Genomic DNA, 15210 nt, shown 5'->3' on the forward strand with positions numbered 1-15210 from the left:
ACAGCCTGGGAAACTCAATGGGGCAGTTCAGCTCTGTCCTATAGGGTCACTATGGGTTGGAATTGACTCAGCGGCAACGGGTTTGGTTTTGGCAGTATCCTTGGGGAATGTAAGTGTCACTGTAGCCATTTTTAACTGCCCTCTTCTTTCATGGTTCAGCATAAGAGCTGGTGGGCAGGAGATTGTGAACAATCCCTTTTTGTCCATGCAGCAGTCTCTTTTACTGGGGAGCATGTCCCTCAGGAGAACTCTGGCCATCAGGAATGGTAGGGCAGAAAAGCTGAGAGCTGCTGGCATACTGTATATAGTTAAGAATTCAACAAAAGGTTTTGAGCAAACAGTCCTGAGCACTAAAGCTAAATGCTGGACATTTAATCTTTTCAAAGAGCAACATGTTAGCAAGGGCAAATGGTACACAGACAGGGTAAACGAACTAGTAGGGCAACACCTGCTTATGTGGAAACGTCGGTAACCTGTGGTGTTAGCCATGGACTCAGTCCCCATCCACAGCACACAGACCTGAAAGTGACTCACGAATGAGTGGCAAGGTGTTTGTATTGCCTGCGTATCTAGGGTTAGTGAAAATGGTATTAGGAACAGAAAGCAAGGATCAACACAATATAATTGGCAGAGAAGTTGGGACAGGAAGTATGAGATGGTGCTCACACATTAAACAGAGGAAGAGACCCAGTCCAGGTATTAATGATTATCTTGTTCAATTTCTTAAATAATTTTTTAGAACTTCCCCCTTGCATTAACAAATACATCTGGTATATAATCAAACGGTATTTGTATAATATTGTGCTACCATAATATACTATGGAGCCCTGGTGGCGCAGTGGTTAAGAGCTTGGCTGCTAGCCAAAAGGTCAGCAGTTCAAATCTACCAGCAGCTCCTTGGAAACCCTATGGGGCAGTTCTACTCTGTCCTATAGGGTTGCTATGAGTCGGAACGGACTTGACAGCACCTGACAACACCAACAACATAACATACTGTGCCCTTCAGCAGGGGCTTCCAAAGCTTTCATCTGTGGGCTGCCCGGTGATGATTACGTCAAATTGATTTTTGCTGCAACTGAGCGTATATATCGTTAGAGCAATTTACGTCAGATTGGCCGTGCCAGTGCTGTAGGGCAAGGGTATGATTTGCAGCAGGTAGGAAGGAAAAGACATGGTGTAATTAAAGCTGGAACTGAAGAAAGATTGTGTGTGTGAGAACTTTACTTCATGAAGATACAACAGGGATGTTACAACAGAAAACAGTGCTTCCCGGGACCCAGTACTGAGCTGTGAGCCAGTGAAGTTTGGTTACCTCTGCATTTTTTAATAGATACTGTGACCCAGAGCTGTATTGCAGGAATTACTGCTGGCGCCAGCGTTTTAAATCTTTTAACCCGTCCTTTTGAGTGTGCCACTGTAAATTCTGTTCTGAGGCGAAACATAAACACAGAGGTTAGAATTACAGCTTTATACAGTTCCTTTCTCTGGTGAGTTGTAAATGTTATGTAAGTGTAAAACAATATATGAGGCAAGAAGTATTGGTTTCGTTTTAAATATGTTACACGCACGTGTATTCTGGTCACATAGCACCCAACGTGTATCTCCTAACCCTGGGAGGTAGTTTTAGAAAGCAGTCTGTGTCCTTGGAGAAGCAAAGAAGCATTAGTTTTCTACCTAGTAAATCAAACAGCCAGTGTCTTATTGTTGTTATTAGGTGCCTGCGAGTCGGTTCCAACTCATAGCGACCCTACGCACGACAGAATGAAGCACTGCCTGGTCCTGAGCCAGCCTCACGATCGTTGTTATGCTTGAGCTCTTTGTTGCAGCCACTGTGTCAGTCCACCTCGTTTAGGGTTTTCCTCTTTTCCGGTGACCCTGTACTCTGCCAAGCATGATGTCCTTCTCCAGGGACTGATCCCTCCTGACAACATGTCCAAAGTATGTAAGACGCAGTCTCGCCATCCTTGCTTCTAAGGAGCATTCACATGTCTGTCAGTTTTTCGTACTGTGGGGGCTTGCATGTTGCTGTGATGCTGGAAGCTATGCCCCCGGTATTCAGATACCAGCAGGGTCACCCATGGAGGACAGGTTTCAGCTGAGCTTCTAGACTAAGACAGACTAGGAAGAAGGACCCAGCAGTCTACTTCTGAAAAGCATTAGCCAGTGAAAACCTTATGAATAGTGGCTAGTGTCTAGCAGTGTAAAAGTACTCACAGTATTGCCCTCTCTGTGCTAATCCTGAGTGTACCAGGCAAATTAAGAGGTGGATCAAAGACAGTAAAATATACACTACAAAAGTTGTTTCAGTCTGGTCTTACAAATTTTCAAAATGAAGAAATAACCAAGAATATAAGTGAGACTTTTGCTTCCCACCAATACATACATACATACACACATAAATAAGGAAGATGAATGGTTACGTTGGGCAAGATAATCATTAAGGCCCTCTCAATTCTAAAATTTTCAATTTCTGACTGATGAGGAGAATGTTCTGAGAATCTAAAATCCCAGTTGACCTTCCCCTTGATAGTAGACAGCCCTTATGTGGGTACAGTGGATTAATTACTTTTGTGTGTGGTCATTCTAGCCATGGTTTTGTAACTCCCACCCAGGTAACTGTGTGATAGAGTGACTGTGGCCTACCAAGGGGATTGGCCAGTCTTGCCTTAAAAGAAAGCCAATTCCAGATCAGGGAGGAGAGGAGCCCACCACCACCGATGAAAGAGAGACCAGCAGGAGAGACCCAGCAATAGGAGAGGGTGTGGTGGGCTTCCCAGCCCACGGAAAGAGAAAACTGAGTGCATTTTGGCAGAAATGGAGGGCCAGGGAGAGGTATGCCTGGGGGCAGAGCTCAGGAGAGGCTCTCCTGTTGAAAAAACTGTGTCCTGAGTGTTCCTGAGCCTGAATTGTAATTGGTAGTTCCCTTATAATAAACCCCGTAATCGTGAGTGTGGTCTGTGAGTTCTGTGTGGCCAGTGCAGTGAATTATCGAACCCAGGAGAGAAGTAGAGAGTGCTGTGGGAAGAATAGTTGGTGTCAGAACTGGTAGAGATGGCAGAGAGAGGAGGCGTGTCAGGAATCAGCCTTGGGCTATTGACCTTGGTTCGCCTTCCCTCTTGTGAAGTTAGAGGAGGTCATATGCTGCCCACACGCCATTTTTACAGAGGGAACCAGGCGAACACTGCTGAGGGTGTGGTACACCACAGACTTAAGTGACTCAGAGGAGTCGGTAGCATCCTCTTTGGCCTTCCCTCAGGCCCATCTTAAAGAAAAAACCAAAAACCACACCCATTGCTGTCAAGTCAATTCTGACTCATAGCAACCCTATAGGACAGAGAGCGAACTGCCCTGTAAGGTTTCTAAGGAGCGCCTGGTGGATTCGAACTGCAGACCTTTTGGTTAGCAGCCATAGCTCTTAACCACTCTGTCAGCAGGATTTCTGTTTTAAAGAAAGGCATCTATAATGGGAAAGGAAGAAGGTTAGGGTAGAAAAGAAACATTATTGTAGGGACATGGAGTTGACCCGTAGCCACGTGTAGAAGAGGGATGACTCAACCTGGTAAGAAAACTTACCTGCACTGAAATTTGCACCACTTGCTGAAACTGTGGATCTCTCCTCCTATTTTAATTTGAGACAGAGGGCTTATGGGATTTCCTTGAGTAAACTCTGAAACGAGGGCACTAAGAGGAAGAGACCAGCTCCAAGATCAGATATCCTTGTTTAACTGCACAGCTTCGTACAGTCAGTGAGTCAGGAATCGCCTTTCTCTTTGCCAAGGGGAAAGCTGCAGTGAGTTTTTCAGGGCCACAGTCATACGACATTCCCTTCAGGACTGATACATTGAAAGCCTACACGTTCCTAATGATTTATTTATGTACAAACATTCCGTGAATGCCTTCCCAGCCTTCAGCTGGATTTTACCCTGTCTGTTTCTGAGAGTGAGTCCAAAACCAAACCAAACCAAACCCACTGCTGTCGAGTCGATTCTTACTCATAGCGACCCTATATGACAGAGTAGAAGTGTCCCACAGGATTTCTTTTTTTTTTTTTAAATCTTTACTGGTGTAGTGGTTAAGTGCTACGGCTGCTAACCAAAAGGTCGGCAGTTCGAATCCGCCAGGTGCTCCTTGGAAACTCCACAGGGCAGTTCTACTCTGTCCTATAGGGTCGCTACGAGTTGGAATCGACTCGATGGCAGTGGGTTTTTTTTTTTTTTAAATCTTTACGGAAGCAGACTGCTGCATCCTCCTCCCGCAGAACAGCTGGTGGGTTTGAACTGCCGACCTTTTGGTTAGCAGTTGAGTGCTTAACCATTGTGCCACTAGTTCTTATTTATATATTTGGAGAAATGGTTTGACCATTAACTTACTAAAGAAGTGATGTTGCTGAGGAAGGAAAAGAGAGAGCCTGCTGACTTGGAAGACTGTGATACTGTAAGAATTACCCCTCCGGGACAGATCCATGTTCCACTTCTCTTAGTACCGGTTTCTCCAGGTGAGGGATGTACCTGAGGGGCGGGTGTCAGGGCTGTACACACCTCAAGAATTCTCTCTTTCCCTATACTGCTGAGGATGGAGGTCAGGAGACCCCTGTCCCCTCTTCTAATCTTCTTCCCTATCGTATCATCTCCCTGTTGCCCTGGGAACACAGAGCCCTGTTCCTTCCCCAGCTAAAAGGATGTTACATGAGATGCTCAAAACCAAAAAAAAAAAAAACAAACAAACCCGTTGCTGTCACGTTGATTCCTACTCATAGCGACCCCATAGGACAGAGCAAAACTACCCCATAGGGTTTCCGAGGAGTGGCTGGTGGATTCAAACTGCCCACCTTTTGGTTAGCAGCCAAATGCTTAACCATCGTGCCACCAAGGCTTGCTTATGTTACCTAGGTTTAATTCTCAAAGCAGCCCAATGAGATAACTGTTGAAAAAGGCTCAGAGAAGCTACATAACTTTCCCCAGATAAAGCATCAAACAAGTGGCAGTGCCAGAATTCAAACTCCGTGAGGGACATGGAATGGGAACAAATTAATAAAAATAATCACAGGTTGTGCTGGGTGCTGAGAAAGAAACGGTGCACAGTGGGAGTGTTTGCTGGGGCAAAAGCCAGACAGGGATTTCTTCTTTGAGCGGCTGACGTTTAAACTGAAGCCTGAAGGATGACAAAGCGTGAGCCAGATGCCAAGGCAGGTGAAGAGCTTTTCGGGCAGGGAAGAACACGGAGGTGTAGCGTGTACCAGAGACGGTCAGGTCGGCGCGTCTGCAGCTCAGCGAGAAGGCGAGAAGTGAGAAACGTAACCCTGGAGACACAGGCAGGAGCCAGCTCCTGCTCCCCACTGAAGCCGAGCTAAGGAAATTAGATTTTCTTCTTAATTTAGTGCAAAGCCAGAGAAGGGCTGCAGAGAGGAGAGGAGATCCTGGTTTTCTCCTTGCAGAATGAATCTTTAAGGGATAGTTGCGGGATCAAATGAGGAAGTTACCCAAGATTGCCTGGCATGGTGTTTGTGGTAGCTGAGTTAGGACTACCTTTTCTGGTAACCAAGGGAACCCCAGCTGGAAACCAGGTGTTCTGATTCCCCGTTCTGTGCTTTGACGTCTTACCCGTACCCCTTTTTCTATTCTGAAGCTAGTTAGCTGTCGTTGAACAAACAGTCCCTAAAAATCCACTGGTTATTTTTGGCATGGCTTTTGCCCTAGATTTTTAAAAGTCAATTACTTTTTTTCAGAGCACATCAAAGTAGGATATAAGATAACTTGAGAGCCAGGGGAAAATCTTAGAGCCAGAGGTAAAGTGCAGACCTTCATCCAAACAGTGAAGTTGAAGAGCAGATCAGCTGAGTAGTTGATTGGTGTCGCAGATACTGAGAAGCTTGGACTAGAGTCCAGGTCTCCTAACACCTGGTGAAGGTCCAGCACAGAAGATCCAGGGAGGGGGCAGTGCTAGCATGTTTAAGAACCAAGAAAGCCCAGGGAAGCGGAAGCATCATGCACAGAGGAGGAGATGAGATGAGGCTGGAGGAGAAGGCAGGGATGGAAGTTGTTGATAAAATTACAACAGGTGCTCTGGGGACTTCCTAAGGGCGCCTTTCCCATCTGCAGCCTTGAAGAGCACTTTGGTTTTTACCTGTTATGTTTACTCAAGGATGCCTTCTTAAACATACATCAGTTCTACAACAAAAATCTTTCACCCTTATCAGTTGTAAGCTGGTATCCCATTGAGCCTTCTTTCTGGTGCCCACTCTGTTTCTTTGAGGAATGATTAAAGAAGGTAGGACACAGGAGAGCTGGCAACCCAAACCACCAGCCTTGCAGCATCTGTGATAATAGTACCAGATTCCTCAATGTAATTCTTGAAGGCCTTCATTTTGCTGTTGGTAAACAGGAACAGCCTTGGTAACTATGGGTAATAACTCACCATTCCCACTTCCTCTCTTCCTTTACACCATCTCTTATGGATTTAATTGTGTTCCCCAAAAATATGTGTCAACTTGGCTAAGCCATGATTCCCAGTACTGTGTCATTGTCTACCGTTTTGTCATCTGATGTGATTTTCCTATGTGTTGTAAGCCATACCTCTATGATGTTACTGAAGCAGGCTTAGAGGCAGTTACATTAATGAGCCCCAGTGACGCAGTGGTTAAGAGCATGGCAGCTAATCAAAAAGGCCGGCAGTTTGAATCCACTAGCTGCTCCTTGGAAACCCTATGAGGCAATTCTACTCTATCCTATAGGGTTGCTACGAGTCAGAATCGACTCGACTGCAATGGGTTTAGGGTTTTTTTATGTTAACAAGGCAGGATTCAATCTACAAGATTAGGTTGTATCTTGAGTCAATTCTCTCTTATTGAGATATAGAAGAGAGAAGCGAGCAGAGACACGGGTAGGGGACCTCCTACAACCAAGTAAGCAGAGCCAGTAGCAGAACGTGTCTTTTGGACCCGGGGTCCCTGTGCTGAGAAGCTCCTAGACCAGAAGACTGATGACAAGGACCTTCCCCCAGAGCCAACAGTGAGAGAAAGACTTCCCGTGGAGCTGGCGCCCTGAACTTGAACTTCTAGCCTCCTAAACTGTGAGAGAATAAATTTCTGTTTGTTCAAGCCGCCCAGTTATGGTATTTCTGTTATAGCAGCACTAGATAACTAAGACACCACCGTGCCAAAAAAAAAGTGCTGATAGTCCTTAGGTTCTTTCAACAAGTCAGGGACCCTGTTGCCTAGCTGTACCACAGTTAATCAGGGAAGAATTTTAGGTTCTGGAGGTTCCTTGGATAGTTACACAGAAATCTCTAAAGCACAGTATTTTCATTGTGGGCCATGGGTCTGAAAGAAATTAGGCTAATCCAAGATAAATCAGAAATTTTTTATATGAAAATTAAAATCGTGACCCACAACATGACTGTGGTTTATATTTAGTCACTGGGTATGCCAGGGTTTAAATATTTTACTGCAATGACAGTAGGATGAGGAAACCGTGGTGGCGCAGTGGTTAAGAGCTACGGCTGCTAGCCAAAAGGTCAGCAGTTCGAATCCACCAGCAGCTCCTTGGAAACCCTATGGGGCAGTTCTACTCTGTCCTACAGGGTCGCTATGAGTTGGAATCGACTCGACGGCACTGGGGTCTTTTTTTTTTTAAAAACAAAACAAAACAAGACAGTAGGACTGTTCCTAGGAGTAAATAGCACCTGACTTCTTTTGCAGTGAATATGGCATTTCGACCTTTTTTTAAAAAGTAGTTGTTTTTATTCAGCAAGTTAAACAGATAGTGTCACATCCTGAATAGATCTTCTCACTTTTAGGAGATTTCACACGCTCTAACTGCCTCATCAGGGATGAAGTCTTTATGTCTCATCGTCTCTCTGTGTTTAGAAGGAGAACCACCTTTTCTGTCTATACCGAACAAACTTCTGTAATGACGCAGCTTTATAAAAACAGCGACTGACAAGATACCAACATTTAAATTATTTCTTAGTTTGATTTTTATCTGTGAAGTCTGCCTCCCCTCTAAATCTAGTGTTTATTTCTTTCAGAAACCAGCAGCAGGATGCTCTGTACAGGTGCAGAGAGACGGAAGGTGTGGTCCCGGCCCAGGGGACCTTAGTGTTTTAACAATGCTGATGTACCATATCCTCTGTGGCTAAGCTTAAAATGAGCCTAGCCCACCACCTCCATGTTGTTGGGTGCCATCCAGTCGGTTCTGACTCATAGTGACCCTATGCACAACAGACGGCAACGATGCCTGGTCCTGTGCCAGCCTCACAATTGTTGTTGTGCTTGAGCGCATTGTTGCAGCCACTGTGTCAATCCATCTTGTTGAGGGTCTCCCTGGTGACAGTTAAGTGTTCAGCTACTCACCAAAAAGATGGAGTTTTGAACCCACCAGCTGCTTGCTGGGAGAAACAGGTTGCAGTCTGCTTCTGTAAAGGTTGCAGCCTTGGAAACGCTATGGGGCAGTTCTACTCTGTCCTATAGGGTTTCTGTGAGTTGGAACTGACTTGTTGACAATGGGTTTGATTTACTAAGTATGATGTTGTTCTTCTCTAGCAATTGGTCCCTCTTGATGACGTGTCCAAAGTAAGAGAGACGAAGTCTTGACATCCTTGTTATAAGGAGCATCCTGCCTGTACTTCTTCCAAGATAGATTTGTTCACTCTTCTGCCAGTCCATGGTCTATTCAATGTTCTTCACCAACACCATAATATCTATAAATAAAATAAGTTAATATAAAATGTTTGATACTGTTATTTACTCAGTGACAAGTGATCAAATTTTGCTGGTATTCATTAAATATTTGAAAATATTTATACATAATTTTATTTGCAACATATATAACAGATATGAGATTGTTGTCCAGAATATATGAAAGACTCTTATGAATCAACAAGTAGAAAATAAGTACACCAACAGGGAAATGATCTCACTCAGAAGAGAGAGGAAATACCATTCATTATGCTTTCTAAGAATCCCTGGTGGCACAGTGGTTAAGAGCTTGGCTGCTAACTAAAAGGTCAGCAGTTCAAATCTACCAGCCGCTCCTTGGAAACCCTGTGGGGCAGTTCTACTCTGTCCTACAGGGTCGCTATGAGTTGGAATCTACTCGACGGCAACGGGTACTAAATAAGCTTAGTTTCACTAATGACTAGGGAAATGAATACTAAAAAAATAATTTCTTTTGCCTGTTATGTTGACACAGTTTTTTAAAACTGATTTTATAGTTATGGGAAATTGGGCAGGCTCATAAACTTAGTGTAATTGGCTACAACTTCTCTGGAGCGTCCACATTTTACTCTATAAATGTTAAATGTTATCTGAAATATTTACTATAAGCATGTATCCATATAAAACTTGTTTCATTAAAAAAAAAAACAGCATCTGTGGATTTTGAAGTGTGTCTGGGAAACACAAGCTCTTTGAGTGGCAAAAATAGCTTTAATGAGATACCTTTGAATGCATATTCAGCCAGGATAGTCGTGACCCAAGTAAAAAGATTACCAACTCATACTAACTGCGCCTTTTTAAAGGTCATTGTGTTTCACTGTTTTCAGTTCTGACAGCCAAAGCCATGGCTTAGTAAATAACCTTTTTTTTAAAACACTAGGCCTCCGATTGGTCAATAACAGTCATTCTTACACAAATGCACAAATCCAGTCCAGTCGCTTTTCCGTTTCCTCATGTTAGCTCCACTCAAGGACTGGACGTTTTGATCCACGGAAGAGTTGTAGTCATTTTGGAGTATTTTGGAGGACGAGGAAGTCATGTCTAGAGAGAACTGCAGAGAGGGAGGTGAGAGACCAGATACCAGTGACAGGCTTGCTTCACTTTAGATGTGTCTCAAAGATCTTCCCTGACCACTTCAGAGGTTCTGTGAGAAAATGAACTCTGACTCTGTAGCCTCCGATGTGCAAGCAGATTTGTGGAACAGGCCAGCTGTAAGTCAGAGGTCATCTGGGCCTGCCTCTCCAGTTCTGGGGACCAGAATGTTAAAGGGTGTTGAGCAACTAGGAGATGCTTAAAGGAGCCACGTCCAGGTTGGTGACAAATCTGGAAATTATATTTGAGCGAACAGAGTACATTGAAGAGGGACACAGTAAATTCATATATTTGAAGTTGTGTTTGTCATCACAGTTTGAGAGCCTAGGCACCACCGGTAGAAGCTAGAAAGAGGCAAATTTCAGCATGCTGTAAGGATCGGTTTTCACATTCTTGGAGCAATCCGCTAATGGATGGGCTGCTCTCCAAGGCTGTGGGCTCCTGCCGGCCCTAGAAATGCCTCACCTGAGATCGAATAGCTCACTTAGAGAAAAGGTTGGTTGGATTAGGTAATCTGAAAAATCTTTCATGTTATCCTCTGATTCCAGTCCCTCAGATTCTAGTAGCTCTTGAGACAATGAAATTTCATTCCAGAAGAATACAGTCTCCCTTTAAAAAGCTGGGAGTCCCTGGGGGGTGCAAACAGTTAATGTGCTTGGCAGCTAACTGAATGGTTGGAAGTTCGAGTCCACCCAGAGGCACCTCAGAAGAAAGGCCTAGCAATCTACTTCTAAAAAATCAGCAATTGAAAGTCATGTGGAACACAGTTCTACCCAGACACACATGGAGTCGCCATGAGTTGAAATCTACACAAGAGTGACTGGTTTTAAAAAGCTGAAAAGGCACAAAAACACACAAAGTCAAACCTCTTTGTACAACTGAACTACGTCAAAACTTCCAAAAGACTTTGCTACAGACAGAGGCCAACTGGGACACCAAACAAATAGACAATACAGAGGTGGGAAAACTGTCAGGATTACTAAATACAGTTTCTTGGCCCAGCCTTTTCTTCTCATGGTCCCTGTCCTGATCCACCTGCTATCTTGTGAGAGTTAAAATGGCCCCTAAGGGACGGCCATTTCTCAGACGCATGGCCTGGCCCCTCACTGTATAGTAGGGAGCAGTTAGAGTCACTGGGCTTAAGAATTCCTACGTTCAGAAATTTGAAAAGAGCATGTACCATGGGCACTGCAGTTGATTCTTTCTAAAGAGCTGTGCAGGGTGGTTGCCAATTTATAAAAGGCAATAAGTATCTCTGGAATGGAATGTCCTGGAGAACGTTGCTTTTATCTGAGCTGTGTAGTTGGAAGGAGCCCTGGTGGTGCAGTGGTTAAGAGCTATGGTGAGTTACAGCTGCTAACCAGAAAGGTCAGCAGTTCGAATCCACCAGCCACTGCTTGGAAACCCTATGGGGCAGTTCTGTTCTGCCTTATAGGGTCACTATGAGTCAGACTGGACGGCGCAGGTTTGGTTTGGTAGTTAGAAAACTTACAATCCAATCCATGTAGAAGTTGGACCTACAAGGGCTATGCTTAAAGGGTTTTGTTTTGCTGAGTAGAAGCCAGAGCTGAAGTGCCGTCTCCCTTATTTACTGCTCTCCATATGGTGCTCAGCCTCTCTTCTGAATAAAGTTGGACAAACATTTGAAGAATGTTGGTCGGATGGGGAGCCAGACCATTAATCTACTCAAGCACCCTGTGCCTCTGCCAGGCCTTATGTTTGCCATAAGCATCATATAACCTGTTACCTCTCTATTTTTTTCTGTCTCTGTAGTGTCCATGGAAGACATTGGCGAACAAGGTAAAATATATTATTGTTGTAAATATAAAATGTTAGAAATAGCTTGAAAAACTATGATTAATTTAGATTGGGTTGGAATTAATAAATTATTCTTTGAGAATGTAGAGATAAAATGCAGGCATTTGGCATAGAACCTTCCCCTGAAATGGCCAAAATTGTGCCAAAAATTCTTGTGGCTTTGAGGTCCAGAAATCTCAACAATCTTCTGTTCTAACTCAGAGTATTACCCCATACCTGAGCCACCTACATAATTCATGGAAAATATCATTGGTTCTAAAACCATCGCATATTGATTTAAGTGCCAATAAGGATGGCTCATTTTTGTGTGTGTTTTATTTAATGGTCCTATGAATATGAGTATCATTATTCTTTAGAAAAATCAAAAGTTACTATTAAAATTTTAAAATACCAAATATGCTATATTTTAAATTAGCATATTTTATTCAGCTATGTCTTACAGAATTAAGTTGTACATTAGTGTTTTAAATAATCAGGATCACATTATCCAAACCTAATATTTTATATTTGTGTATTAGTACTTCAGGATTTAAAACACCACACACAGTGTGTTTATATACATTACCTGAGGAAAAAAAAATTCAGAATGCTTTTTAACAATTGGCCCATGTGATAGGTAAGACACTTGAACTCCTACTGGAGGAAATTTGTCCTTGTCCAGGTGGTCTCTGTTTAAATATGTTGTCATTCAAATCAATTAGGGCCGTTAGCTTTGACTAAAAAAAAAAAAAAAAATTTTTTTTTTTTTTTAAGCAAATCAACAAATGGCTTCACAAATAGGAACCGCTTTTGCCATTCTCTGTCAGTAAACAAAGTTCTTAGAGCCTGCGTGTCTTAATGTTTGTTTAATGCTAAGTTTATTGTTTACAGTTTCAGGTATAACTACTTAATTGTGCAATTTAGTAAAGGTCCCTGTTAGCCATTTTGCCAGTGGGTAGACCTGTCTAAGTCAGATGGGAGGGTTCCATACCCAGGCACAGAACTAACTATGCATTACTAGGGATTATTTTTGTTAATTCTTAGCTTTAGGTACAAAATTTAATTCGTTGACTTGTGCTTATTCCAATATGATGTGACTGAACTTTTATAATTTATTATAATTGCTAATTTGGTTGTTTGAGAACAAGCAGGTCTTTTTTGAATACTGTGATTTTAGAATATAATTTGCAGATTACAATGGTAATTGTGTTTCTTTTATTTTAGTTTTGTGCCTGATTGCTTATCATCTACTTTTTGCAATGTTTGTCTGGTCATACTGGAAAACTATCTTCACATTACCAATGAATCCTTCAAAAGAAGTAAGTTAAAGTATCAGTAAAGCTGTTCTAAAGATGGAAAGATTTTTATTAATGTTGTGAAGGTCCCTGGGAGCACAAACAGTTTGTGCTCGGCTGCTAACTAAAAGGTTGGCAGTTCGAGCCTACCCAGTGGAAGTAATCTGCCGATCTGCTTCCGTAAAGATTATAGCCAAGAAAACCCTCTGGAGATGAATTTTGTTCTGTAACACATGGGGTTTTTGTTTATTAATGTTGCAAACTTATTGTATGTAATCTTTGGATTTTATTTTTTTAATTAATATGTCTGTTAGTAAATAATTAAATTTTCACTTGGGAAATTGTATTTTTGTACCAGAGGAGTATTATGTTTCTAGAATTAAATCTGTTATGGGTTCCATTTCTACTTTAAAGTTAGACGTCAGAATGAATGGATGGATGAATAGATAGATTAGATAAATGGGTGGATGGATGAATAGATGGATGGATGAATAGATAGATGGATAGATGAGTGGATGGATGGATGGGTAAGTAGATAGACTAGATGGATAGATGGGTGGGTAGATGGATGAATAGATTGGATAGATGGATGGATGGATGGGTGGGTGGGTAGATGGATGGATGGATGCATGGATGGATGCATGGATGGATGGATGGATGAATAGATGGATAGACGAATGGATGGTTGGATGGATGAGTAGATAGATTAGGTGTATAGATGGATGGATGGGAATAGATAGATGGATAGATGAAAGGATGGATGGATAAGTAGATAGATTAGATGGATAGATGGGTGGATGGATGGATGGATGGATGGATGGATGGATGGATGGATGGATGGATGGATGGATGGATGGATGGATGGATGGATGGATGGATGGATGGATGGATGGATGGATGGATGGATGGATAATTAGATAGATTAGATGGATAGACGGATGGATGGGTGGATGAGTAGATAGGTGGATAGATGAGTGGATGGTTGGGTGGATGAGTAGATAGATTAGATGGGTGGAGGGTAGGCAGGTGGGCGGGGGACGGGCAGACAGACGGACGGACGGATGGATGAGTAGATGGATTAGAGGGATGGATGGATAGATAAATATGTAAATAGGTAGAATTGGAAGGTTAATATACTTCTATGATAATTATCACACTAAAGGTGTATTGCACCATCCCTGGGTGGCACAAATGGTTAAGCGGTCGACTACTAGCCAAAAGGTTGGTGGTTTGAGCCCACACACAGGTGCCTTGGAAGACAGGCCTGGCAATCTGCTTCCAAAAGGTCACAGCCTTGGAAACCCTTTGAGGCAGTTCTGCTCTGCATACACAGGGTCACCATGAGTTGGATGTGGGTCAGCATCAAATAACATCATCCACAAAGGTGTGTGTTAGTTGGCTGGCTAACAGGCACTAGAAACAACTACAGAATAATGGCTTAACTAATCTTCTATTCATTGGAAAAGTCTGTAGATAGTCCACAGCTGCCAGGTACTCAGGCTTCTTCTATCTTGTTGCTTTGCCATGTGTAGCCTTCATTCCCAAGGTCACCTTTTAGCCTAAAATAGCTACTCTAGCTCCAGCCATCACAACTACATTCCAGCCAGCAGGCTAAAGAAAGTAGGTAAGAGGAGAAGTAAATGTCTTTCCCTTTAAGGACACTTTCTGAAAGTTGCTGATGCCGTTTCCACTTATATTTAGAACTTAGTTATATGGCTGCTTCTACTTGCATGGAAGCTTTCATCCTTGACGGCTCTGTCACCCACTATAGAAGAAGGGAAGAATGGATATTGGTGGACAACTAGTAGTCTGTGCTAGAGAGCTTTTTAAGTAGGGTGATGTGATTAAATTTTCAGTTTGTAAAGACCATTCTGGTTATCTTTTTGTTTCTGGTCTCTTATCCTGGTTAATTGTTATAGAAGCAAAGGACTGTGTCTTACTGATTATTTTATTCTTGGCACTTAGTCCAGTATATGTTTGTTGAATAGCTGTAAATTTTGCTACCAGTAATAACAGTGTAGTTTCAGTAGGTCAAGTTAACAAAAAAAAAAGCAGCTCTAGCCGCAACACATTAGATTGTTTTCTGTAGTCATCCGTCTGAAATGCAGCTGTGGTCAAAAAGGCCAATAAATATGCCATATGATCTGAGGAAGGATATTAAAAACAAAGTATTTGCACAGAACTAATGGTATGCCTGGCCTAGAATGCTTCAGATTCAGCCTTTTTCTTCTTCTCCCCACTTCTTTTTCTTTTCCTCCACCTTTTTGCTCTCTCAAGCCATATTTGCTTCTTTCTATCATCTCTCTTACCTCC

General features: G+C 42.7%; 1 protein-coding gene across 1 annotated transcript in view; it reads left to right on the forward strand.

Moving 5' to 3' along the window:
- ZDHHC2 (zinc finger DHHC-type palmitoyltransferase 2) overlaps nucleotides 1–15210 on the forward strand; it is a 54739-nt gene that overhangs the window by 13598 nt on the left and 25931 nt on the right. Inside the window, exons 2-3 of the mRNA XM_049866944.1 lie at nucleotides 11579–11605; nucleotides 12827–12921. Of these exons, the coding sequence (XP_049722901.1) occupies nucleotides 11579–11605; nucleotides 12827–12921 (122 nt within the window). The remainder of the gene's footprint in view (nucleotides 1–11578; nucleotides 11606–12826; nucleotides 12922–15210) is intronic.

The sequence above is a fragment of the Elephas maximus genome, chromosome 22 (genome assembly GCF_024166365.1).
Source record: "Elephas maximus indicus isolate mEleMax1 chromosome 22, mEleMax1 primary haplotype, whole genome shotgun sequence".
Taxonomy (NCBI): Eukaryota; Metazoa; Chordata; class Mammalia; order Proboscidea; family Elephantidae; genus Elephas; species Elephas maximus.